This window comes from Pseudorca crassidens, chromosome 3 (assembly GCF_039906515.1).
Source record: "Pseudorca crassidens isolate mPseCra1 chromosome 3, mPseCra1.hap1, whole genome shotgun sequence".
Classification (NCBI taxonomy): Eukaryota; Metazoa; Chordata; class Mammalia; order Artiodactyla; family Delphinidae; genus Pseudorca; species Pseudorca crassidens.
Window position 1 is genome coordinate 44203823 of NC_090298.1, and position 27871 is coordinate 44231693.

Consider the following 27871-nt stretch of genomic DNA (forward strand, 5'->3'; position numbering starts at 1 on the left):
GGGCACTGCAGGGGCGGGGGCGGAGGGAACCCGGACGGCGGCCCGACCCTGCTGGAAAGAGGGACGTGCAGCTAAAGGCATAGGATTCGGGGAGGGCCAGAACCTGGCCGAGGATGACAATAGCAAACACTTCCTGGTTCCTTCCCCAAACGTGCTCTCTGTGGTCCTGTATATCGCTGCCTTCCCCAAAGACACCGGAGGAAAAAATAGAAATCTATAGAGATCCCCCGGACCCCCGCCGCCCGCTCCTGTCTCTCTCTAGCCGGGGGCGGGATAGAGGGTGAGAAGAGTGTCCCAATCGGTGACTTCAGGTTTTGAACAAGATATTCCAGGAAACTTTTATTTGTAGCATGATTTGGGGGTTGGGGGGTGGGCAAAAGATGAGGAAAGCTTTTATAAAACTTGTTTTTTTTGGTGCGCGGAACTAGGGCCGCTGAACGTTGGGTTTCTTTCGCTTTGCAGCAGGCGATAGCCCTGGGCGCCACCTGCGCGCCCCGTACGGAGTGGAGGCGGGGTCGGGGGTGGGTTGGTCCGCGCCCGGGTTCCCCGACGCCCACTGCAACGAGCAATGCGAATGACAGGCTTCAGACCCTCTTGCCTGCGTCCTCTTCAACGGCCCATACACCGAAGTTTGAACTGCGGCTCCCGTGAGGCGAGCCCCGGCCAAGCCGGGCCGAGATTGCGGCGGAGAGGAAGCGGCGCTCCTCCACCGAAGCTCCTCCTCTCGCCGGTGCAGCCCGGGACTACCTGGCGGCGCGGCGGGTGCGGCGCGCAAACCGCAGCGCGCCCCCACGGCGGCCACCTCGGAGCCCACCTTGCCGGCCGGCGCGCAGGACGGAGCGCACAGCCGGCCCCCCACCAACCTGCGGCCGGCTGTCCTCCCTCCACTGAACCCCGCGCGCCCGCGCGTCAGTCCCTGCCGGGCGCCCAGAGGGCCGCGCTCACGCAGTTGGCGCAGGCGGCCTTACGCTAGAGGCGCAGCGCCCGCCCGTCCGCCCGCCCCCTGCACTCTCCCCGCCCCCTCCCTCCCTCGCAGGGGCCAAGCGAATGTAGCCCGCGAGAGAAAATGGCGGCGGCGGCGGGGAATCGCGCCTCGTCCTCGGGATTCCCGGGCGCCGGGGCGGCGAGCCCCGAAGCGGGCGGCGGCGGAGGGGCCCTCAAGGCAAGCAGCACGCCCACGGCAGCCGCGGGGCTGCTGCGGGAGGCGGGCAGTGGGGGCCGCGAACGGGCGGACTGGCGGCGGCGGCAGCTGCGCAAAGTGCGGAGTGTGGAGCTGGACCAGCTGCCCGAGCCGCCGCTTTTCCTCACCGCCTCGCCGCCGTCGTCCTCCACTTCCCCGTCGCCGGAGCCCGCGGACGCGGCCGCTGGCGGGAGCGGTTTCCAGCCTGTGGTGGTGCCGCCGCCCCACGGAGCCGCGAGCCGCAGCGGCGCCCACCCTACAGAACCGGCGGCCGCACCGGACAGCGGCGCCCCGAGCCCCGCGGGGGCCGAGCCCGGGGAGAAGCGGACGCCCGCCGCCGAGCCGCCTCTTGCGGCGGCCCCAGCCGGGTGAGCAGCGCGGCCGGGGGCGCGATGGGGACTTGGGGGGCGGGCGGGCGAGGGCAATGAATGAACCCCGGGCACTGCGCAGGGCGTCCCGGGGATCCGCGCAGCGAGGCTGCACGCCGCTCGCCGGGAGCCCTCTGGCACCCCCTTTGACCCTTCCGGCGTCGGGCGGCGCCCCGGACCTGGCCTGGGGTACGGGACGGGACGGGGGCCCGGGGCGGGGACATGCGGGAGAGTTTGTTATTGTTTGCAGACATGTGACAGGCGTGCGAGCCGCACTGCGGGTACCGGTTGAGATAAGGTGTGGGGGCCCGGGCTGGCTTTTGGGGGCTCCCGGAATCGGAACTCTCCGAGGAGCCCCGGAGCGGGACCCTGGCGTTGCCCTCCGGGTCGGGTTGGGAGGCGGGCAGCCGTGCAGCGGCGGCGACCTCGGACGAGAGTCCTCGGGGGCGCCGGGGTGAGGCCCGACCCTGCAGGCGGGCGGTGTAGGTGGGCGGGGTAGGTGGGGAACCCTGCCGGAGGCCGGGGGTGGGGGGGCCGGAGCGCGGCGGAGAAAGCGGTGGGGTCCCCGCGGCTGTGACAGGCAGAGTCTCTCGGCAGGTACCGGGGGCCGGGCTGGGACGAAGGCTGCGCGCCCGGAGCGCGGCCGCAGGGGGCTCCGGGTGGACGGCTCCGTAACGTCTGTCAAAGCGATGTGGGCTGATCGGCTGCAAATGCTCGGGGGCTTGCGGTCTTTTAGGACGTGGGGTTTTCTGATTGCGTCCCCCAATGTCCTTGGGAATGAAGACTGCACCACTAAGACTTGAGTGACTTCTGTTTGGAGTTTGAATTTGGCCTTTGAGGTTTGCATTTGGCGGAGTGGTGTAAGAGCCAGGACCGGATGTGTCAGCCATTCAGTTTCAAAGCGGTGGTGACTGCTCCCCGCAGCCTCTCCGGCGTGGTTGGGGACCGCGGCGCGGGTGCGGTACTTCCTGCTCCGTGCAGCTGCGCGGGCCGCCGCCGACTGCCGGCTTCCAGGGGACACAGTGCTGTGGCTCCGGCTCCGTAAGAGCCGTACTGCCTGTGCGCTACGGTGTTTGTAAGGTAACTCAGACCAGCCGTTCCTGGCCTGACCCTTTTTGGCAACTGGAAATTTTTATGTTTAAGGAAGTTCTTTTGACTGTGACAGCCATCATCCTTGTTTTTAAAAGAATCTGACTAGTGTATGCAAAGCACAAGTTTGAGAGGTATTTTGAGTTGCTGGAAATGTTTTTGTGATAGTCACCCGTTTCCCTATAGGGTTTCCTGACCTTTATTCTGAGTATTTTAAAGACTGCCTTAGGTTTGTTTCCCTTGTGAAACGAATTTGACAGTAGGACTCATTGGCTTTGGTTAATTATCTAAAGTGATTTTTGGGGGAACTTGATTGTTTAAAACCACAGTTCGTTGATTCCTTGGAAGTTACCCCTTTCCCTCTCCTCGCCTCAACCCTCCCCCCCCAAAAAAAACCAACTAAAAATATGGTCAGCACTGTGCCATGGCAGTATTGATAGGAAAGATTTGTGACTGTGGTAGTTTTCTGTGTGCTCTTGTCCATGTAACTTAGTCTTACAGGGTTATTCCTCTACACTACTGCTCCTGGGAAGATTGGATTAAAACTTGACTAGGATAATTCGTTGTAGGCAATTGTTACTACAAGTGAGCTCCAGATAAAAATATTAAACCCAAAATTTGAGAGATTAATTTTGTCTGTTCTCATGAGACCGAATTTTTGGATACAGTAAATAGTTTAGCAAGTGTCAGCATTCTAGTCATCTTAATGAGCTATTGAATATAGCAGAAGAGGAACTACTGTAAAATTAACATATAGATGTTGTTTAGTGTTGTCTCCACACAAAATAAGAGGACGAAGGTGTAAGCAGATAGAATTCAGGTACTGAGTAATCCATGCTTAATTTTTGCATTTTGTAACCTAGGTTTTTCCCCCCTTTTGTTTAAGGGGTGGATAATAATTGCACAGTATATGAAATTATGGGCTAATCAGCATAATCATTTTTTAAAATGAATGTCACTAGCCAGAATGCTGTTTGTTCATCCCAAATCTTATACCTAAACATTTCATTTATAGTAAAATGTTGATTCCCTCTCCTCTTGAAATAGTGATTTTTTTTTTTTTACAATTTCCTTGTTAATGGGGTTGAAATTCATTTGATTCTATTGGTATAAACACTTTGATTGTAAGCAGTTAGTAAAATCTCAGTTGAACTTTACTTTTTTGACAGTAGTTGCATTCATACTTTCAGGAGGAAAATCTAACATTGAGATTTTGAAATATTTTTGTTTCAGTGGTACTATAGGTCTGGAGACCCCTTCTGTTTAAAGACTTATTGTATTCTTTTAAAGAGAATTCTGTGAGATTTTTAATTTCATAATTTCCTCCAATTTTTGATCTTCGGATGTAGAAATTTAAATTGTAGAAAATACATTTTTGTAGTATAACTTATATAAAGAATACTCATATTAAAACAAGATTTTAAGTACATCCCTCTTTTACAGGTTAGTAACTGAAATCAGTGGAAGTTTTTTGCCTGTAAGTGGCGCCCAAGGGTTTGGGATTTTTCCTTATATTACAGAATTAGGGGCTTTTTCTTCCTATTTACAGTCTTTGAAGAGAAATTACAGTGTTACTCTCCATTGAACAGGCTATTGTGAGTTGGTAGATATAATTACTCCATTCTATTTTTGTAACTTAAAAAAAAACAACTATCAATTTGCTGGCCCCATGAAAGAACAAGATATGCTGTACTTGTTAATGTTAGTTTTTGTGTAAAACTAAAGCTATTTCATAGGCTGCTTTTATATCCTCATAGAGCCCTTAGCTTTCACTTCCTTTTAGAAGCTGCTAGACTATAAATATAACTTAGTGAATTTTTACTAGAGGAGGTATAGGAACATTATTACCTAAAAACAAGTTTTTAAAAAAGTTAAGTTGGTGATTTTATAAAACAATAGAGGTAGTTACATAAGTTAGTCTTACATGAATTTGTAAGTTTTGTAATTATGAATTGTCTCCAAGTTCTGTTTTAAATTAGGTAAGGAAATTAATGCATTCTTTAAAGACTAACCTTATTAAATATAATTCTGAAAAAGAAATATCAGAACTAGAATTGTTGCCAACTTTTGTTGTCTTTTCATATCTGATTTTGGCAAGGGTGACTGGTTAACCAACATTCCTTAATATATTATCCCCAATACACTATAATAACTCCGTTTTGTTAGATACAAAAAACAGGAAGTAGCTCTGTTCATTTGTATTCTTTCACATCTCCTGTAGCACCTCAAGCATATGTTGCATGTTTTAGAAATGGTCGCGGACTTATTGACATAAAGATTCCAAAATATGGAATGAAAGGAGTGTTCTTTGGTTTCAACAAGAACAGAAGAACCAGCTACAGCTTGCCTAGGCTGTCTGCTGATCAGCCCTTGACAGTTGCTGTGAGCATTCCAGAAGAAGAAATGATGGGGTGGCAAGGCAGTTAATGGGGAGTGGATTCCCCTGAGGAAAAATGTAGGGCATTCAGAAGTGCTCTGAGTTAGAAGGCACAACTTTTGCATTTTGTACCCTATTTTCTTGGGTTGAGAGTTATTTCTTTATGAAGAAGGCAATAGGAGAACGTGGCATGGAAAAGTAATAGTCTCCAGAGGCTACTTAAGAGCTGCAGTATATTGCACTTCTAACCTTGAAATGCCTTGCTATATCAGATATACCAAGTATATTCCTTAGACTTGGTTGTTTTCCTGAGTCTTGGCCTCCTTTTATATCCTGAGTCAAAAATTAGAGCTACTTTAAAATGTAAACGGGTAAAAGATTAATGTGAGGAAATGTGCAGTATTAGGAATCAACCCAAGTTGTTTCTAAGAAATAATTTAAGAACATTTTTAAACACGAAAGAAATAATCAGGAACAGAATTAAATGTTCATTTACAAATGCTCATTGCAAAGCAGTGAGATGAGTTGGGTGTTCTTATTGCAAGAATATAAGAGGTTTTTTGCTGTGGCTAAACATGTACATTGAGCATAGAGATGCATTTAGATACCTTTTATATAGTCACTTTTTTTGCCTTCTGTGTGTCAGGCAAGTTATATATATTATCTCATTTCATCATCGCTGCAGCCTTCCAGTGCATTGTAGTTTCTGTTTTCAAGAGGTGGAAACTCATGTGCAATGCTAAAGCCCCATTATCATACAAGTAGAAGACAGGCTAGGATTCAAACCCAAGTTAGTCCCACTCCACAGTCCATTTCTTTTCATCACTCTCTAATGTCTCCATTTTCTTTTTCAAGTTAATAATCAGATTAACTAATGATTTTGAAGGAGAAAGTTGTTCTTCAAGAGTCAATAAGCAATTGATAGGTTTCTACCCAGTGCCACTGCTAATACATTTGTCTCCTGATGTGTATGTAATGCATAGCTTTCTGTAACCTGGCCTCATCCATGTAATACAAGTAAGCTGTGCTTAGATCACCTTAGCATGTTAGGCAGGGAGAATAATTGATTAGTGTTGAGTGTTTCTTAGGTTCCTTGATTTGTGCTGTTTACATCGTAAGTGGAAGGAAATAAAGAAGCTGAAATAATATCACATTTATTTTTAATCATCACACATGGAGACAAGCTGTTGCAGTATAGCTAGACCCTATCCCTTTGTACTTGTTTTAGATTTCATGCATCCAGCATTTATGAACCTCTGCAAGGTGATGTTCTGGGTGGTAGAGAAAAATATCATCAACGCACAGCCTCTGTTTCTGTTGGCAGATTGTAGTATGAACATGTTTCACACCACCATGTTAAGCGTTGTAAGATAGATAGGAATAGAGAGGGGCATCCAGATTAAAGAGTAGTGCTGTGAATCTCACCCATGACATTCCACACTGTATTCCTGCAGTGAATACAGTAGTACCTCACTAACTTTCTGAGGAATTAATTGACCTTCTAGGTTTGTAGTTAAGGGTGGTAGCTTTGTTCTGCTTTCTGCTTGTACATTTGGTCTGCTAGTTTTTGCTCTTTCCCTTTGGTCTCTTTACCTTTTCTTAGGACAGATATATGCTGTAGCTTTTCCATTTCCACAGCAATGGCAACAGGAATTCAGATACAGATTAGTTTCAAACTATTTCTGCCTACTCTTAGGAGGTATATGTATGGAACTGCAAGTTCAGACATGATTTTTGTCTTTCTTGAAAGAGAAAATTAAAATGGGGGTATAGGAGCAAGAAACCGAGTATCTACCAATGCTGGCTTTAGAATTGAGACTTTATTATTAGTAACAGCAACTCTGCTAGTTAAGAAAACAACATTGGGAAATGTAAAATATGCTCTAGGATGTAAGATAATCAAGAAGATACCCTTGTCTTCATTTACTCTATGACATATCCTGGTTGGTTTAGGTATGTTTGGTATGGAGAGGAGCTCTGTACTGTTAGTGATTGAGTCCTTTGAAATACTAGTCTGGTTAGTTTTGGTTTAATAGATTGAGATGTTGTAGACTGCCAAGAGCTCTTCAGGTTCTTAAGACCCACCAAGCGTGTGTTTCTGTAAGTACAATCTGTCACCTGGGAATTATTGATGAGACAGTCAGACTTCTTGAAGACTGGAGGAAGTGCCCGGAGCTCACACAGTGCTGTAGTTAGTGTGTTTACTAAGTTTATCACATGTAAGCATGATGATGATGAATATATGCGGAGCAAGGAGAGGGTAGATACTGGGTGGTGGGTGGAGGTGGTACTCTTGACAGATAAGATGTGATTATTACCTTTCTTTATTGCTAAATAGCCATTCGACTGATATAGCATCAAATAATCTTCAAACTGGTCTTACAGCGTTCTGAATACTAAATATCAACTGCTAACAGACAAGGAGCTCTGTCTTATTCTTTGTCATTGCTCAGCACCTAGGCTAATGTCTAGCACCCATGAATATTGGATGCACTTGAGTGTTAGGATGAATTCATTTTCCCAAAGTGGTTATTTTTACATAAGTGTATAAGAAGATACACTGACTCATGACTTACTGTGATGTGATGTGATTTTAATCATAATCTAGCTTGAGGCAGGTTTTGAAGGCAGGAACTATTTCTTATGAGTTTTTGTGCATTGCTTGGTATTTTGTAGCAGTAGTTGGTATTTAGCAAGCAGTAGTTAATAATAATGACCAGTTTTATATAATGTAAACCAAACAGTAATTAGTTCAATAACTAAGTGTAGTTACAAAATAATTGGAGCCATGTATAAACTGTCAGATATTGAGAAAATTGAGTTTCTGGTATTTGAGTGTCTAGTTATTTGGGCTGATAGGTAAGCCCTGCTGATTTTCTTCTTAACCCTGTGGCAACCCTTCCTGAATGGCTTCTCCTCATCTTCTTGAACATTAATATTAGAACATACTCAGGCCCAGGCCTTCTGTCATTCCCTGTCTTCCACCCCCACCCCAGGCTCATTAATGCATTTAGATCAATTTTTGGCCATTCACGAATGATTGCAGAGTTTATTTTCCTAGCCATGATCTCTCCTAAATGCCACACCTGTCTACATGACACATCCATACTCAGATATCTAAAACCAAATTTAGGATTTTCCCTGTACCTTGCCCTACTAATACATTCCCTGCTCATGAAATGGCAGAACCAGAACCTAGGGTTGTCCTTGACAACTTCTGGTCTTCAGGTGATTTCATCTATTATCACATCCCTAGTCCACCTTCCGTGATCTCTCATTTGGACTAACGTAATAGTAAGTAGCCTTCTAACTTGCTCATTCTCTCCTACTTTCTCCCTTCCAGTTGGTTCTCCATATTACGTGGCCAGAGTGATCATTTTACAATGTAAATCTTATTATAACAATTTTCCTCTAGAGAAGTAAATTAAATTGAATTTTAAAACTTTCAAATGCTTTCCATTTGGATAAAGACCACAGAATCCTTAACATGCCCCACAGAGTCCCTGCCTGGTTTAGCCCGTGCCTGCCTCTCCAGGCCCATCTCTGATCACGCTCGCCCTTGCTCTCTGCAGGATTGCCGTAAGTTCCTCAGACTCAGCACACCACCTCCTGCCATAGGGCCTTTGCACGCACCGCATGCGCCCTCTGCCAGGAGCACTGTGCCTAGTCCCGAGCCAGCTCCTCAGTGTTCAGGTCTTAGCTCACTGATGCTTTGTCAGGGAAGCCTTCCTTCCCTGATCTCCCAGACTGGCTTTGTAGCTCAGTGTCCCTACTGTCAGTGTTGTGATTTTATATTTGTTATGTCATTTGGTGAATGGCTGCCTTCCCTGGAAGACTGTAAAATCTGAGTGGGCAGAGCCTTTGGCTGGTAGCAACCCAGCACCTAGCAAAATGCCTGGCACAGAGTAGACCCTCGATAAATATTTGTTGACTAAATGGATGAGGGTAATAATGACATGGCAAGTTCAACCTAGTCTATGGATTATCTGTTCTTCCCCTTTGTCAGATGTAGTCTGGGACCTAGCTAAGACGGGGTTAAATGGCAAAAGCCTTGTCGGTTTGTGATAGATTCATTAGGCCGTATCTGGACTATTAAACACACCAAGTGCCTCAGGTGAAGTAGGACAGCTTAATGTGGTACAGAGGAAATAGCTATATTGCATGATTATATGCTGTAGGAAGAAGTGTTTGCTATGTGTATTTAGTTCTCCTGCTCTTACCAGGGAGTTGAGAGAGAGAGTATATGTGTGGGCTCATGTGTGTGTGCATATATATGAATAAATATACACCTGAAGGTGTTCTGCATTAATATAATGATTCCTTCTTCCGAGTTCTCAGTGTTATCTAAACTTAGGGTACCACTTTTAGGATTTTTGTGCCAATAACCCTGCTTCATCCAAAATTTAATTTGTTATTGATAATAATTCAACTTGGGATAAATAGTTCACATTTGCATTAAAGAAGAGGTTTGCTAGACAAGTACTATATGAGATTTCAGGAGCCAAGAACCCACGTAACAGAAAACGATTTACCGGTGGTAACTAAACCTGGCAGCCTCCCTTATCTAGAACATGGTTTAGCACTAAGAAGTAAGTAAAAAAGGCTCTGAGCTGCCAAAGGGCCTGTAACAAAATCTGCACTTTGAAGTTCTTTGATTTTACACTTAGAAGAGTTCCAAGGGCATTCACTCAGAATTCACTGACATTTATTTAAGTTATTATTCTTGCAGTCTTGTCCATTTGGTATCCCTAACATGCAGCAATTAAAAGCAGCCAATTAGAAGGCGAGTAGTGTGAGCAAGAGACAGGTTCCCTGAAGGCAGCATATAAGCAGAGACCTGACAGGTGAGGAGAGAGAAGGGAGGAGAAAGGGAGAGATAAGAGGACATTAAAACATTGCAGTTGGGGCCACCTGGTGTTTGAACGTTAGGTTCCACATACCTGGATTGCCTCTAAGATTATAAATTTATTAAATCACAGCACTTTCCAACATTACTTTTTGGGCATCAGCTTCCTTATTTGTAAAATGAGAGTGATCAGGGTTATATGATTGGCTTTGTTTTTTGTAATGCTGATTACTGTGGCTCATTATTGCAAGGTTGTTGTGTTTATAGTTTTAGAAAGTATTTTGATCCTGAGTGGTAAACATCTAAATTATCTGGAAGGGGTCGTCCTGTAGCCTTGATGATGCTGAATAAATACAGTGCTGTTTGGAATTACATGAAATTGGGTGCTGCTCATTACAAATGTCTTGTGGATTGGCTTTGTGGGAAAATCGTTTTGCTTTATTTGTTGGCCTGAGTCATTTTATATCCTGCAGTTTTTAAAAAATGCTTGATAGTTAATCACCACCACCAGTATGTACTGCCCTTTCTCCTAGCTAGACTTTGAGAAGTCAGGCAGTAAGCGCCAGCTTTGCAATGTTGACCAAGTTATTTAATTACTGCAAGGACTTTGGTTTAATAAGATGGCTACTTGTGAAAGGATTCTTGATGTTCACATGCTCTTAAGATGCTTAGTGTTTTGAAAAAGACATTTCAGAATTCTTTTTTTCTCTTTCAAAATAATTAATTGGCTCTACCTGTTATTTATGGTCTGGATTTTATTGGTATTCTTAAATTCTTCTTGGGTAATAAATAAAATTATTTTCACTGAACCTTAGATTTTAAAAAAGATGTGACATATTAATGTAGATGTTCATATTCCTGGAGAAGGTTTAGTGTCTTAATATAAATTTATTTTGAATTTTGAAAATATATTTCAATTATTCTGGTACACTGGCACCTCCACACTGTTATACAAGGTCCTTATGATTTCTCTGGGATTCAGAATTTATAGAATTAAACTTCATTAATAAAATGATTAGACAGTCCTTTTGAAAGCAACAGAAGAATTTATTTTTTTACTTTATTTCTCTTTTAACAAAAGAACAGTATTATGTAGACTGCTATATAGTTTGCTTTTTTCTTAATAGTATTTTGTTCATTATCTTAATGATGAACATAGAGCTGTCATTTTCCATGACTGCGTAGATTCTATCATTTGCCTGTCTCATTAACCAGTTTCCTAGTTTTAGACATTTATATTGTTTTGTTGTTATATCGAGCTGTAGTGACTACCATTGTACCTACATTTTCATATGTTTGTGCATTTGATTTTGTAAAATAAATATTCAGAAGTGAAATTGCTGAGTCAAAGGACATGCGTATTTAAAAATTTTATCATATAGCCAAATTGCCCTGTAAAACACTGCCAGTTTACATTTTTCTCATGGTGAGAGTGCGCATTGCCCCACGTTCTTGCCAGCGTTGGATATTATCAGTCTTTCATTTTTGCCAATGTGGTGGATGAAAGATGTTTTCTTATTTTAATTTGCATTTCTTAGCTTTTTAGCATCATAGTACAACTTGTGTTTATTAACAATTTCCTACTTCTTTTGTGTATTTCCTTTCACACATGGGAGAGAATTGTTTGTTTTTTCTTACTGATTTTTAAGCATCCTTTGTATATTAGAATATTAGCTCTGACATTTATTGGAATTGTTTTCTTCTACTTTTGTGTTATGAATTTCAATTATAGTATTTTTCTATAAAGCTTTAAATATTCCTTCAAATTTCAATCCCTTCCTTCCTTCCTCCCTCCCTCCCTCCCCCTCCTCCCTCCCCCTCCTCCCTCCCCCCTCCTCCCTCCCCCCTCTCCTCCCTCCCTCCCCCTCTCCTCCCTCCCTTCCTTCCTCCCTCCCCCCCTCCTCTCCTCCCTCCCTCTCTCCCCCCTCTCCTCCCTCCTTCCCTCCCCCTCTCCTCCCTCCTTCCCTCCCCCTCTCCTCCCTCCTTCCCTCCCCCCTCTCCTCCCTCCTTCCCTCCCCCTCTCCTCCCTCCCTCCCCCCTCTCCTCCCTCCCTCCCCCCTTCTCCTCCCTCCCCCCTCCCTTCCTCCCTCCCTCCCTCCCTCCCTTCCTCCCTCCCTCCCTCCCTCCCTTCCTTGCCTTCTAGAGAGGGTAGGTTGTGTAGTGGTTCAGAGTACAGATGCCTGAGTTCTAGTCAGAGTTTCACCACTATCAAGTAGTGTATCTGGGAAGTTACTTAACTTCTTTGCACTTAAGTTTCCTCAACTATAAAATGAAGATACTACTTCAGAGTTGTTGTGAGGACAAAGTGTTTGTATAGTTCTTAAAACAGTGCTTGGTGCATGGCAAACACTGTATAAGTAATAGCTATTATTATTCCCTACTGCAAGATTATAAAAATTCACTAGTCTTTTCTAATACTATTTTTCTAGGTTTTTTAAAAAAAATCTCTTATCTGTATGAAGTTTAAGGGGTGACACAGGGCCCTAACTTAATTTTCTCCAAATGATTGGCTAGGTGTCCCAGCACTGCTTATTGATTAAAAGTTTCCCCTTTATCATATACTAGATTTTCAAATATTTCAAAGTTCCCAAATACATTTCTTTAGATCTTGTTCTTGCACCAAGGGCCTAAATTCCTATATAACCACATTTCAAGTTTTGTACGAAGATTCTAAAAGAATGTCATTGACTAGAGAGAAGAAGATCTATCAGAAGACTATTAGCTGTATCTTTGCTGAATCGTTCTTATTAATATTTTGGTGCCTAAAATATCTTGGCTTCAGTGACAGAGCCTCTGGGATAGCTTCACCAGGAGGTACAGCTCTGCCAGGCACTGCAGCCGGCACAGTGTCCGAATTGAATCCCTGTCTTCCGCAGCCTCTCTGTCTTCCCCTTCAGATCTCCTGGTCCTTTGCGGTGCCGATGGTAATTCCTGTCACCATCTCCCTCATCACCGTGCTCTTACTCCTCTGGCTTTCTCACCCTCAGCTTCCAGTCAGTGTCCAGTTCTATTGTTGCCAGTTGTCTGCTAGCCCTGGAATCCACCCACGCAGCTGCTAACCCAGGGTCAGGCCTCTGTCACCTTGTCCCAGTTCTTGCAAACCTTCTTCCTAACTAGCCTCTGGCTTTTGGACATGTTCTCCTCAGTCATTTCTCTACACTGCAGGTAGAGTGAGGCTTCTATGATGCAAGTCTGATCTTGACACTTCAGTAGACAAAAATCTAATCTAGTCTTCTCATTTTAAAAATGAGGAAACTGAAACACAGGCTTAAACAGCTCAGATAGCTAATCAGTGGTAAAGCTGGGAAATCCCAAGTCCATCAGAAAGAATTGGCACTTTTTCTGGCATTCAAAAATAATTTCTTTTCAAATATATGCATAATAGATTTTGCACCTTGTGAGTGGTGGATAATTTATGTGATTTGAATTGCTGGTGTTCAGCATGCCTTCTACACACAAACTGAGGCCAGGAGAATGATGAAATGCTGTAGAATGAACTCCTGCTTACAGTATACTATACAGTTCAAAAGATGCTTTTGCATTTGCTGCCATCTAATTGAAATATATAGGTTATTATAATCTTTCAACCTGAAAATCAAGCAGTATCACTCAACTTAGATACTGTTAGTTACTTGTGTCATTAGTGTCTTAATAAATCTTAAAATCTACAATTGTTTCTCTTAAGATACTTATTCATGTAAAGGAAATGTAACAATTCAATTTAATTCCCCAACTTTATTCTGTGTTGATATTGTGTTCCACACTTTCAAATGGCTGTGTTCTATCTTTAGATAAATGAATTCAGAGGAAAAAAAAAAAACAACAACTTTTCTTCATCCTGAGCATAAAGTCCAGACTCCTTAGTGTAGTTCAGAAGGTCTGGTAATTGGCTCTGCTCCCCTCTCAGCTCCCCCTTCCAGAACTCCCTGCTCCAGTCATTCAGTGCTATGTTCACATTTTTGTTTCCCCGGCTAACTCTTCTTTTCTTTCAATGGGCTAAATGTTGTTTCTTCTGTCTGGAACACTCATTTTGTCTCCGTTGTGAGATACTTTTTAATATGTTTTTATTCCCTCTGCAATAAAGAATTATTGGTATCCTACTAAATATAAATGTGTCTATTTACAGAAGTCAGTACTGTATTGTGAATTTTGCTGAACTCTTTGATTTAAAGTTCCTTGGTATCTGAGTTAGATATCCCACTTTTAAAACTTTTTAGTTTTTCCTCTGTCATTGCATACATAGTCATGTCTGACTGAACAAGTGTTTACGAAAAGTTCTTTTTAAACTATACATTATTGTAAAGTGAATCAGATTTTCTGTTAATTTGTGTTAAAATTTCAGAGGCAGGAAGATATTTTGGTGCCCAGCAGTGTACAGTCAGCCCTCCATATCTGAGGTTGCAGAACTCGCAGGTACCGAGAGCCGACGGTACTCAACAGTTTTATAGTATAAGGGCTTGAGCATCTGTGGATTTTGGTATCCGCAGGGGGTCCTGGAACCAGTGTCCCGTGGCTACTGGGGGACGACTGTATTGCTGTCATCCAGAATAATCCAAGACCATCTCAAGTCAGAGAACAAATATGCTCAAATGCTTCACGCACAGAGCTTGATTGTGGCCTAGGCACACCCATCACAAGGTTTATGTCAGCTGCGCAGCCTCCACGGGCAAGGTGCCGGGGAGCTGATAGGTTATAGGAAAACAAGCACATCAGATGGAGGGTCATTCCAAATCTTTTTGTCTGGTCTGTGGGTGCTCTTTCTAGAAAAACGAAAGGGCAGAGTAGTAAACATGCCAGGATGAATGCCCATGGTCAGTGCTGTCATCGCTCCTGACACGGGCAGGGTCATGCCTTCATGAACACTCTTGGAGTGACTGCTGTGAGCCAGGCTCCAAGGTGCTGGGGACCCAGCAGTGGGGAAGCCCATGAAGGAGTTTAACAAGGTAACAGACTGCCTGGTGACAGCTGGGAACGAGGAGGGTATAGGGAGGGTTTTCTGGGAATTGGGAGGTCCACCAAGTTGTGAAGAATGCCAAGGAGTTAAACAAGTGAAAGGGACTTGGAGGGAGACTGTGGCCTGCGGGTGGGGTTGGGTGGAGAACACACACAGGCCCGGAAGTCCATGGTAGGCTTGCGCGCTGATAGGGAGAACTGTGAGTATAGTTCAGGTAGCCCTGTCTGGGTGGGAGCAGGGTGCAGACAAGGCTCAGCAGGCAAGCCTGGGGTAGGGTTCCTGGCTCTGGCCAGAGAACCATGCAGAGCTCCCTGCCTCCTCATTGCCGCCACTGGGCAATCCTTAGATCGCTGTGCCTGGGACAAAATAAAAAGCCTTTGTAGTTCGGTAAGTAACTACAGTGCCCTAGGAAGTCGGTCAGGAGGCCCAAAGGGGGAGTTACATCAAAGCTGGTGCAAGACAGTCTGAGTCTGAGATCACAGTCTGGGAGCTGTGTGGCTCTTGCATTTCCAATAGCTTCCCATAGTTTCAGAGGCTCACAGATTGGGAAATGTAATCAGGCAAATGAATTCCATCCACTCTGGTCATGAATGTGTTTTGGAACTGCACGATTACGTTTCAGGGGCAGCACAGGGTAGTGATGAGGATGCTGGACCCGAGGAGTCAGGTCCTCTTAGGCACTTACTGTCGCTGGACTCCAAAGAAGTCACTTAACTTCTCTGAACCTCACATTTCTCATCTTGAAAATGGAGTGAGTGGGGGTGATTAGACAGGATAATGAAGTCCGGTTCTTAACCCAGAAAAGCACTCAGTAAAAATTAACTGTCTATAATATAAGTGCAAGTAACTATGAAGACTCACTGCTTAAACCTTGACTGTACAGATGAGGATGAGGTAAAGAGACTCACAGTTCCCTTACTAGTTACCATTAATTTAACTAGTTACCATTAATTTATATAGATTATGCATCATCTTGGGAGCAGTATATTTTCCTTATTATTTTGAAATTATTAACGAGAATAATGGAAAATGCAACTTTCAAAATTATGTGATGTGGGATAAAGCATGTCATCGGTAGGACATAATGAGGGTTCTCATCACTTTGTGAGGACCTAAGGCTGATCCCCTGGGTCTCTTTCTCATCTGTGAAAAGAAGAGGTTGGCTTACATAATTTTTTCGTTCCCTTCAAGCTCTAGCAAATTATATTCCAAAATTTTAATTTGAAAATTATTTCTTGTGGCTAAATTTAGTTCTAATTATTAAAACAAGTAGATTTTTGAACTTATAAACTCTTGAAATTTTGAAGCTGGGTACCAACTATAAAAAGAAATGCAAATGAAAAGCAATGAAGGCTCAGAAAAGAGATAATCATATTTATTACCTGACATTATATGATGAGAAGTATTTTTTAGAAAGCATATAACTGTCGGGAGAACAGTATTTTGCAAAATGGAGAAAATAAATTAGGGTAAGGTCATTTGCATGTTTGTGTTTAGCAAATATGCTTAGAGAGTAGTTTTGAAAATAACTTTTTACGCCTAATTTTTAGCAACTTTACTGCTGTTAAAAACTATCTTTTTTTCCTCAACTTTAATTATATAAGGAAAGGACATTCCCTAGGGATAGCCTGTAATAAGCAAAGCAATCCTTTGACTTTTTCCTATGTTTATAAAGACCTTTTTGTAAACATGCATGTGTATGCATACTCTTTTGTTTAACTAAAACTTTTAAAAGACAGTTGTATTGTTTCCTAATTGTGAAAATTCAGATTTCGTTCTGTTTCAGGAGTTCTTTTCACATGATTTATATAGAGTTGGCAGTTGCTGGAAAGTATGAATTTCACTATGAATTTTTTTTCTTTTTAATCTAGTAATTTGGGGCTCAAGTGGTAGAAAATCTTGAGTTTCAAATAGTTTTGGAATTGAACTTTTAAACTGATTTAATCATTGTGGTTACACCAATTTGAAGCATATTCACACAAAACTCTCTTGCCCGTCACTATTCTTCATATATAGAACTGAAGCTGCTTATAATTCACTGCAGAGCACCCGGACATCCAACAGTAATTACTGTTTTAGATTCCTGGTAGTGAAGAATACTTGACCCTTCCTCCTTCCATTAAAACCCACACAGCTCTCTAATTCTGATTGTTGTGATCAGTTATTCAGATATTTGGGAGCACTTACTGTATGCTACCAGCACGTGATTTCCAGACAAGGCTGTGATAAGAAATAGAGCAAAGTCCTTTTGAGCCTTGGTTGCCTTAGCACCATTCTTCCATCCTATCATGACTGATTATGGTAACTGGCTATAGGTTTTGTCACCAATAAATACGGCAGCTAGACTGTCATTTGCACAATGCAAACTGAAATCATCCTGCAGTTTTATAAGTGGATAGTAGAACATTCCCTCCACTGCAAGAAGATTTGCTAGGAGAGTCTTAAATAATGCCCAAAACACATGAGAACAAAGCTTTCCCTTTTGGCACTTAGGTCCATAAAGGCAGTTTTGGCATCGAAGAGAAAAGGTTTATGTTCAAGAACTTCTTGATTTCTATTCTCCCTCTTACTTCCTAGGCCAAGTTTTGGTGATAACATATAAAACCATTAGTGTGTAAAGTCAGCTTATCTCTAAGTACAGCAACTTGAAAAAGAAATGTGTTCAGAATTACATTGTATAATATAATGCTTTATTCTTGTTGAAGATTCACCAAAATAATGTATTTTAATTACTAAAAACAAATTAGTAGAAATTTCTTATCTACGTAGAAAATATGGTCAGCCATGCACTGAGCCAAGATGAAATTGTTTTTTCTGAGTTGTGTTTTTGTTTCTTATTCCCCCAGTCCCCAACACATAGACTTGCCACCTCCCCCATACACACACACACACACACACACACACACACACACACACACACACACACACACACACACACACACACACACACACACACACACACACCACACGTCTTGCTAAAGTACTGACTTTTCATTCCATGCTGACAAGTTGTGCTGGAACTTGCCATTACAGGGTCTTCAGTAAGCAACTTACACAGAATTCTGTGCTGTAGCAAGGCTCGTGTAGTGCCAGTGCATTCACACTTTTTCCTATATTTCTCTGTTCTTTATTAAAAATAAATCTCATTTTATAAATTATTTATTGAACATTTATAGGGTTTGCATTTTTTATCAAATCTGCTTTACACTTTAGATTACCTATACCATACTTTTACTCCTAGGCTGACTTCCCGTCCTTATACTGTTGGGTTACCCCTGCCCTGGTATATCATTTCTTGTGAATGTAGGGCATATACCCTGAAAAACCATAATTCAAAGAGAGACATGTACCACAATGTTCATTGCAGCCTATTTACAATAGCCAGGACATGGAACCAACCTAAATGTCCATCAACAGATGAATGGATAAAGAAGATGTGGTACATATATACAATGGAATATTAGTAGGCCATAAAAAACGAAATTGAGTTATTTGTAGTGAGGTAGATGGACTTAGGGTCTGTCTTACAGAGTGAAGTAAGTCAGAAAGAGAAAAACAAATACTGTATGCTAACGCATATATATAGAATCTAAAACAACAACAACAAAAATGGTACTGATGAACCTAGTTGCAGGGCAGGAATAAAGATGTAGACATAGAGAATGGACTTGACACAGGGTGGGAGGGGAAAGCTGGGGCGAAGTGAGAGTAGCATTGACGTATATACACTACCGAATGTAAAATAGCTAGTGGGAAGCAGCCGCATAGCACAGGGAGATCAGCTCGGTGCTTTGTGACCACCTAGAGGGGTGAGATAGGGAGGGTGGAGGGAGGCTCAAGAGATAGGGGATATGGGGACATATGTATGCATATGGCTGACTCACTTTGGTGTACAACAGGAAACTAACACAGTATTGTGAAGCAATTATACTCCAATAAAGATACATTTTAAAAAATACATTTTATTTAAAAGCCAGAGAGTTTTTAAATCTGTGGCAAAGGTTAGCCCAAAGACATAGAAAATTGCATACTATTAATTATTCATTTTTTAGATACCTAATCTAGGATTTTTTTTTTTAGTGTGCTGTGGAGATTGCCTACATTAAAAACATTGAAAATAACACACAAGTTTTGTAAAAAGTTTTTACGTAAGGAATAATATATTTAAAATGTTGATTCATTCTTTACCATGCTTAGGCAGCCACGTGTCAAATCTTTTTAAATACAATACTGTCTTCTTTCCATAAACCATTGAAACTTCAGCATTCCAGCTCTGTCTTCCAACAACTCTTACCCATGAAAATGAGATAAAATTTTGGTTTCTTAGGATCATGTGTGTGAATTTGAGGTTCAGAGACTGTGGTCACTATGGTGATCTGACAGCCATCACCAGCTCTCCTCCAGGATTATGTCACCTGTAATTGTCATGGGGGAAATGGTGACATCAGCACTCTTAGCTGCTATAATTTCAGAATCACAGCCCAGTAACTATTTTGGAGTCACTCCTATAGGTCTGGGAAGTGAAACATCACTAGGCTCATGTTGGATCCTGGGTAGCAGAGGGATCCACTGCTGTGCTGCAGCTGAAGCCAGGGTGAATTCCTTGGCATGGATCATTTCAGATGTCTCTAAGAGCTGCTCCTCCTGAATAAGGCTGGCTCAACAGGATGCTGAACTGTTCTTGCCTGCTGGAGCATAGAAGCAGCCACCGGGACGTTTTTTAGGAGACAGGTCAGGAATGGGATGGAGAGCAGGAAGGGCGGGTTGTGGTGGCAGCTAGAAATCAGTCTCTAGAACCAGTGAACTCCGAAACCTCATCGGGCTGCTTCCAAGGTAGTTAGACTCTGAGAGAGGGAGGTGGGCCACAAAGACCTAGGCCTAAATTAGCTTTAACCCCTGATTTGTAACTTAAGTTTTCCTAGTTGTTCATTTTGTAATTAAAGTTTAATTCGACTAACCACCAAGTGGGCCTTTAGACTGCCATTTCAAAAAATTGGTAGCATGCTAACTTTCACACTTATTAAATATTTAGAATCATTGACCATTTGTTTCCCTTAGAACTTTAAATATTAAAAAAAACACTTTTGAACATTCTAGTCTATTCAAAATATCTATGATTGTTTATGTAGGACTAATAAAAAAATTAGAAACAAATGAATTCCATGAGAATTCTTTTTTTTTTAATAACCATGAGAATTCTTTTTTGACCTCTCAGTAGTCAAGTAGCGCTACTTGAAGATGAGATAATGTGGATAATACTTTAAAAACCAAAATTATTCTGATGCAAAACTTCTGTCTTTACTGTCTCAGGTAAAATGAAAAGCCTACTCAAATTGCAGTCCAAATTCAAGAGTTCCTTATGGACATATCTGATTCCTTCTTTCTCCCTTGTAACTATTGGATAGGGAATTGCCAGGTGTCTTTAGTTGAAAGGTACTTAACCTGCTTTCCGACTGCTTATTGTGGTGGACTAAGTGTTGGCATTGGCTCAGGCCCATCAGGCCCGTCTCCAGTATTATCTTACCACTTCTGCAGGACATTGAGTAAAGTTATTTAACTGCTTTGAATCTGACTGTCCTCATCTGTGAATTAGAAATAATGATACCTTTCCTACTACCAGAATTTGAAAAGATCGAATGAGATGGTGGATATGAAATTACTTTCAAAGGGTGAAAATAAAGCCCTAAGGGACTTCCCTGGTGGTCCAGAGACTCCATGCTTCCAGTGCAGGGGGTGCAGATTCGATCCCTGGTTGGAGAACTAAGATCCCACATGCCACGTGGCACAGCCAAAAAATTAAATTAAATAAAAAAAATAAATAAAGCCCTAGGATTTATGGTCACAGTATTTTAGAATTCAAGAGTACAACCTCCTGACTCTTAGAGTGGCATTAGAGAGGTTCCGTCATTGAGCACTGAAGTGCAGTGTGGGGCTAGGGTGCCCCTGCGTAGCTCACCTTAGTCCATCCTAGTTTAGCTGCATTCTCCTGCTGTGCTTGTCTTATTGGAAATATCAATAGTAGTTAATTTCCTCTGTGCCTGGTACACTGGTACATTATATAGCTTGTCTCATTTTAAGCCTTGTACTATCCGTGTGAAGTAAGTGCGGTTTTTATTCCTATTTTACAGATGAGAAAACAGAGACCCTGAGAGGTGAGGTAACCTGGCACCTAGTGGGTGGGTGAAGCCTGGGTGTGAACCCTGGCAGTTTGACTCCAAGACTGTGCTCTTTAACCTTATGGTAATCTTTTATGCATATTTTAATATTTTTTTAAATCAGGAGATGGGTTTGAGTTATATCAGAGAACAAATTTCATTGTCTATCTTGGCTGTTTTGCCTGTCTTGGCTGTTTAGGTCCTCCAAAATATACAGGAAGCATCAGTGAAATGTTTTAACATTTTTCGTTGTTATGTGAAGTTCTTATAAAAGAAGACCAGTTGTAAACACAAATTTAGACTTCAGTATGTTTACTGTACCAGAAAAGAGAGTAGGCTCAGGGTGCAGATGTGGCTGAACTTCCTTCATGCGCACACCTTTGCCAGCAGAATGGGAGATGTGCTTGGAGTGCATGGTCAATGTTAACACTTGTGGAGCCTTCACCCTTTACAGAGTGCTCGCACAGGCTGTCTCATCCTCGCCCTGCGACACAGGCATCTTCCCATTTTACAGCTGGTGGGAATACCTCAGATATGTTAGGGGGCAATAGGCAGAGTGAAAACTCCTGACCCTCTGCTCTGTATATACACACGCTCCCTCCTCTGGGCTTCTCCTAGGCTCACACCTGCATGTCCTATTGCATGCTCTGAGGTAGCTGCCTTGGGTAGCTCAGGCATTTAAAATTTATTTGTTTACAACTAAACATAGCTGTTAGAGCTCTTAATAAATGGGTCATGAAAATAATAGCTAGTTTTCATTTCCAGTGGTTTCAAATTAAAGCTCAATTTAGACTTCAGCATTCTTTTAATTGGTGTGTTTTGAATGTTGGTTGTGCCTGTTTACTCATTAGAATAAAGATACTAATTTCTAAGGCACACATCCAATATAGCGTTATGCCTAAATGGGCTTCAGTTCATTTATTCTCTTACTGTTATTTGTTCTCTACTAGTAATATAAGTTAACGAATGCCTGCCTATCAAGTATTTTGTCTTCAGCAGCCATCTTCTATAATTAAAAGAGCTTAGTGGCTCTGAGAGAATTCAGTAATTTCCCTGACCCTATGCCTCCCCAACAAACAAAGGAGATTATCTTTGAGTTTAACTACAGAAAGGTCACTCAGGTAAAACTGAAATCTCCTTTAAGGCAAGATAAATATCTTTGCCCTTAACTGGGTCTCTAATATTCCATTATTTTGTTTCTTAAATAACAGTAGTAATGTGTTTGCAGTCCTAGAAATCTTACATATGTGCTGCTTCTGGAAAGTTTCACCATCATTCCAAACTCAGTAATGTTTACTGATATACCATGTGGCTACTACTGTTCTAGGAACTGAGTTATCCCCAGATAAGAGCTGGTAGGTAACAAGATAATTCAGTTCTTGTGTTCTCTAGCTAGTTACTGATTACCAGTAGCTAGTTTCATGAGAAACTCTTGGAGAAAACTGAGGAGTAGTTGTAGGTTCTACCTGGGTTTGACCATTTTCATGTACACACTGGATATGAGACAACTTCATGAATGCTGCCTGTTGATTGTCCTTTTAGGGTACAAATGATGTAGGCAATGAAGAAAAAAGATGAAGAAAGAAATACTGTTGCGCTTTAAGAAAGCCCTCTTAATAAAAACGTGAGTTGACACCCCCCCAGAAAAAATCAAGAATGATTGTGTCCGACTCCTGAAAATGGTTTTATTATGTGTGTTGTATTTATATACAGCTTTTAAGAAAACAACTTGTAGAAAGTAAAATATGCTTAGCTTTATATCTTATTACATTGATAGTAATTCCACCTCTGGGATTGAAGTTTCCTGGCTGAGACGCTTCTCTTTAATGGTGCCTTTGCTCAGTTCAGTCTTGGGTTTCTCCGAATCTCTCACAATGGCCAAGAATTGAGGAATGAATGGGGACTTCCTATGGGCAATTTTGATTTCCTGATAGGCAGGCCCCGGCTTATATCCATACCTCTGAAAGGATAGTGGGGAATTCTAGCTCAGATTCCTCCGAGCAATGCCAGGATTTCCTGGAAGAGAGCAGAGAAGAACCTGCAGGAAAATGATACCTGAGAGGCAGAGGAGACTATTTTACCCAAGGAGAAAATGGTCAGCAGTAGTAATGCCACTGGGCAGGATGCAAGGGTAGCTGTGACTGCCTCAAGGCCAGAATTAGTGGAGTATTGAGCATTGGAGCCACTGAGCTTCCCTTTAAGGGATGACAGGGCAGTGAGGAAGCCCAGGCTCCTCTTGAGAAGCTGGAGGAGGACGGAGTGGGAGAGAGGCAGAAGCCTAAGGATTTGCAAAAGCGGGGAAGCGTTTTGGGGTTGGTTGGGTTGGTTTTTGTTTTAAGGCAAGAAGGGAGGATGCTCATAGGCTGAAGAGACGGAGCATAAGAGGGGAGGTTTGTTGTTAAAGTAGTGAGTGTGCTTTCCTGGAACACTGACATTTCTTAAGGGAGGGGCTTGGAGGGTGCTTGACTGCATAGTGAATAGGAAGCCAGTCTGTGATGAAGTTTGCCATGGTTATGAAATACGTTGGTAGGGGTTTTCTCGGTGTTTAAATTATTATTGCTCATGGTGTAACAAAACATTCATCCACCTGGCAAATTTATTAAGAAGTGGCTACATGCCAGGCACTAGGAATATAGCAGTGATGAAACAGACAAAAATCCCTGCCCCCACAGAGATTATGTCTTCACAGAAACATGGTTGTAAGTATTCTTGGAATCCATTTCATGGTTTCTGCTTGCACTTTTTTTCATGTTTTATGGCCTTCCCTTAGAATGACATGAACACTAAAGTGACCTCCCTGCACCAGATGTTCAGAGGATTGCTTTCTGTCCAAGCCTTCCGGGTGGCTCTTGGATTTTTCTAACTTCTTCCTAATTGCTGTTAGTAGTTACCTTATGGAAATACTGTCCAGGTCCCATTTTAACTTAGGCAGCATGTGTACCTGACTGGTAGCCAGTCAGATTTTGATGTCGAAGGTGTGGGTGTGGTGATAGTCTGGGGAGGTAACCCAAGAGTACTTTCTTAGTAATAATAAAATATCAGAGTTTTAAAATGATTTCTTTTTAGAAAAATAATTTAGGACATATTTAGAAATATCCTTGTAAATATTGCTTATTATCTTGCATAACTGATAGACTTTCTTGGATGGAAAGTGGTAGAGATATGGCTGATGCTTTGGCACTTAGGCGGTTTATCTTTGCTTCAGGTAGAGGGTGACTTGTTACTTATATGTCGCTAGTGGTTGTGCCATTGATAAACATTTGTTTATGTCCCCTAAACAAATTTTTGAAGTTTTGTCATACATATGTGATCGTCAGATTGTGGGAAAGTTGTTGAGAACAGCTGCTTTAGCTTACTGGTGAACATCCATTCGGCAAACTTCTGTTGAAGAGAAAGGACCCGGGAGCATGCTCTGCAGCCTGCCATTCTGGGAATGCTTACTTGGAACATTGAACAAAATTGATTCAAGTCCCTAGTCTCATAGTTTACCTTAATTCATTTGAGTTTTATGTTTTAGTCATACTTGTTTTTTGTTTTTAGTTTCTTTTTGCGGTACGCGGGCCTCTCACCGTTGTGGCCTCTCCCGTTGCAGAGCACAGCCTCCAGACGCGCAGGCTCAGCGGCCATGGCTCACGGGCCTAGCCGCTCTGCGGCACGTGGGATCTTCCCAGACTGGGGCACGAACCCGTGTCCCCTGCATCGGCAGGCAGACTCCCAACCACTGCGCCACCAGGGAAGCCCCGTATTTGTATTTTTAACACAAAACTGTCACTGCACCGCTCTCCCAAATCTTGGAATAAAATTGACATTCTAGAAGTAGATGCTTTATTTTTTTTATGCTTATGCTGTGATTTCAAATGCATCCTGCTAGCCGTATCCCCTCCAAACTAGGAGAATCCAGGTTTGAGGAGTCTGGATTGGGGGTTCTAGCGCTGTCCCTTCGCTGGAGACACCCCATTCATTGACCTCCTCAGCTAGTTCCCTTTCTTCCACTCAGGTTTCTTCCTAATAGGATGTAGTCTTGTCTTCTGCCTCGTCCCTCCCAGGCACAAAATCTTTTGGGATTTTCTTTAGAATTCTTTCTTCCTGTTAACTACAGGAAAATCAATAGGTATTAACAAAATTAGAGATATGGACAAGTTCCAAAGTTATGGAAAAGTTTTTTCCACTGAAATACATGTGTCTAAGCTTATGGTTTTGGGCTTCCTTTACTGACCATCTCAGTGTTTTACTGGGGGTGAAATCTGTCACTCTTACTACAGCTGGTATTCCCAGCTCTTCTCTCTTTCTGCAGTGTTCCTAAAACTTATGGTGGGGAGTTAGTTTACACAAAGGCCTCAGTGAAGCTTATTTACATCTTAGAGATCTTTCGTATTGGAAGGGTGTTACTTCCTCATCGCCTGCTGTGTACAAGTACCAGGCATTTCAGAGTCAGTACTGTTAGAGTGGTGGATGAGTAGGACATAGGCCTTGCCATCAAGAAAAAACACAGCCCGAGGGGAAAGATCAATCTGTTCCTTTATTCAGCACATATTTATTGAGTGTCTGCCATATGCCAAGCTTTCTGCTAGGGCAAGGAGCATAAAGTTAAGACTCATTTCTGCTCTCAAGGATTTCACAGTCAAATGTTGGAGACAGACAAGTAAGAAACCATTATAACAGAGTGCTATTTGCTGAGTTGGGACTGAGGAAGGACCCCCCCGCCGCCCCCCCCCCCCCGCCCCGACTGAGTTAGAGGGGCTGTGACCAGTGGGGAAGGCTGAAGGCAGCTTCTGGGATAGTTTCTCCAAGGAAGGGACGAGCCTAGAACTTGTGATGAGGTGGGAACCACAGGATATACCTAAGGAAAATTAGACAAATTTTATTTTTATTTTTTGCTTCTTCTGTATACTAGATAAACTCACATTTTATTAATTGTCAACATTGTTTCTGTTTTTCAACGTAAAAGTTTTGAGTTTCAGCCAGAATAATAATGAATTTAGTCAGTTTTTTTGTTTGTTTTTTTGCGGTACACGGGCCTCTCACTGCTGTGGCCCCTCCCATCGCGCAGCACAGGCTCAGCGGCCATGGCTCACGGGCCCAGCCGCTCCGCGGCACGGGGGACCCTCCTGGACCGGGGCACGAACCCGTGTCCCCTGCATCGGCAGGCAGACCCCCAACCACTGCGCCACCAGGGAAGCCCTTAGTCAGTTATTTAATTAAAAAGAATATTAATATGCATGCTTATGAAAGAGTTGCTGTCATGTTTTAAAACAGAAAACAATAATACAATTTATAAAGTACAAGTATAGTTCTTTGCCCCATTTCCATTCAGGTTATTCTTTTATAATTGAAGTCTTTAAAATTAGAAAATGGTTAGGAAGAATGGCTTTTGAAGCATATAGCAGGCTAAACTGTAAGTCAAAACCTGCCAGTTTAAAATAAATGCGATTCTTTGGTTCTCCTAAATTGTAGCTTTTGCTACAGTGAAAAGAAATTAGCATGTTTATGAACATCTGCAAAATTCCATTGAAATGAGAAGACATTATTCAGGTAGACAGAATGTAATGATTCAGACTGTATTTGGGACAGGATATCGGAATTAATGTGCCTTCTCTTTCAAGGTATTTGTGGGCAGATGACATCTTTAATATTAATAATTGCCTAAGTTACATTTTTAAGGAAAGAGTGCCACCTATTGAATGAAGGTTTTTTTCTCTCCTCCCCTTCCATTCCTAGAATGTTCTGTTTCACTTTGAATCCTTGGTTTCTCCAACTGTGTACTATAATTAATTCCAATAGGTAATTTATGCCAGACAGTGAACAAAGACGTTAGATTCACTCTTGATCCTATCTTCCAATGGATTAACTAGGGTGGCTAGTATTCTTAGAGGGAGTTTGTGCCTCCAAAACCAACTGTAGAAACAAAACCTAAACATAAGCATGATTCAGCTCTTTGCAAGTTTCAAAACCTTCCCATTATTTTAATGTATTCTCTAGCTGAAGGGTTTTTTGTTTGTTTTAAGATGGGTGTATGGACACTCAGTGAATAGGAATTATTCCGGAATAATTGAAAGGGATTGAGGAATTTATGACATTGGTCAAGATCTACTGGGGAGACCTCAGTCTCCCAGGGGATATTAGTACAGAGATTGTTGGATCACAACTTGGCCATAGGTCACTTGGGGAGATTCCTGAGGTTCAAATCCAAATACCTACTTCAAAATAAACCACGTGGTACTTTTCGGTAGTTCTTATCTGTGAAAGGCTGAGAACATGAACACTAGCAAACACACCAGTATCAGAAGTAAAAGATTTCATTTGAGAATTTACGTGGCCATTATTTGTAGTTTATTGGCACGTTTGTGGTATATCGGCTTAATACATTGCTAGGCATCGATTGTCTCCAGCTTTTCCACTTGTTTATTGGACTGTGCAAGTAGGGAGTGATTTTTTTTAAAGGAGGTGAACTGTATGCTAAATTGATTTATACTTGCTGATGTAGACAGATTAATCGTACAGCCCACTGAGGGATGATATTTTGTATTAAAATCCTAAAGTCAAAAACAAAAAAATAGGGCTTCCCTGGTGGCACAGTGGTTGAGAGTCCGCCTGCCAGTGCAGGGGACACGGGTTCGTGCCCCAATCCGGGAAGATCCCACATGCCACGGAGCAGCTGGACCCGTGAGCCATGGCCGCTGAGCCTGCGTGTCCGGAGCCTGTGCTCCGCAACGGGAGAGGCCACAACAGTGAGAGGCCCGCGTACCGCAAAAAAAACACAACAACAACCAAAAAAATATATTGTGTAAGGTATTAAAATTCATTCCATATAAAATGTTTAAGTTGTCTAACCCAAATATGTCAAGCTTATGTCCTAAATACCAGATGTAATTAACCAAAGATGTCACTTTTTTTTCAGGTTA

The 27871-nt window shown here is 42.4% G+C and overlaps 1 protein-coding gene and 1 long non-coding RNA gene across 2 annotated transcripts in view; both read left to right on the forward strand.

The window, feature by feature from the left end:
* Positions 1–986: 986 nt before the first annotated feature.
* The window catches only part of MAP3K1 (mitogen-activated protein kinase kinase kinase 1), an 82079-nt gene continuing 55194 nt past the window's right edge, over positions 987–27871 (forward strand). Inside the window, exon 1 of the mRNA XM_067730711.1 lies at positions 987–1548. Coding sequence (XP_067586812.1) covers positions 1067–1548 — 482 coding nt within the window. The 5' untranslated portion in view covers positions 987–1066. The remainder of the gene's footprint in view (positions 1549–27871) is intronic.
* Positions 22359–24785, forward strand: LOC137220692 (uncharacterized). Its single transcript, XR_010941745.1, has 2 exons — positions 22359–22593; positions 24510–24785. It is a non-coding gene; the product is annotated as an uncharacterized lncRNA (long non-coding RNA).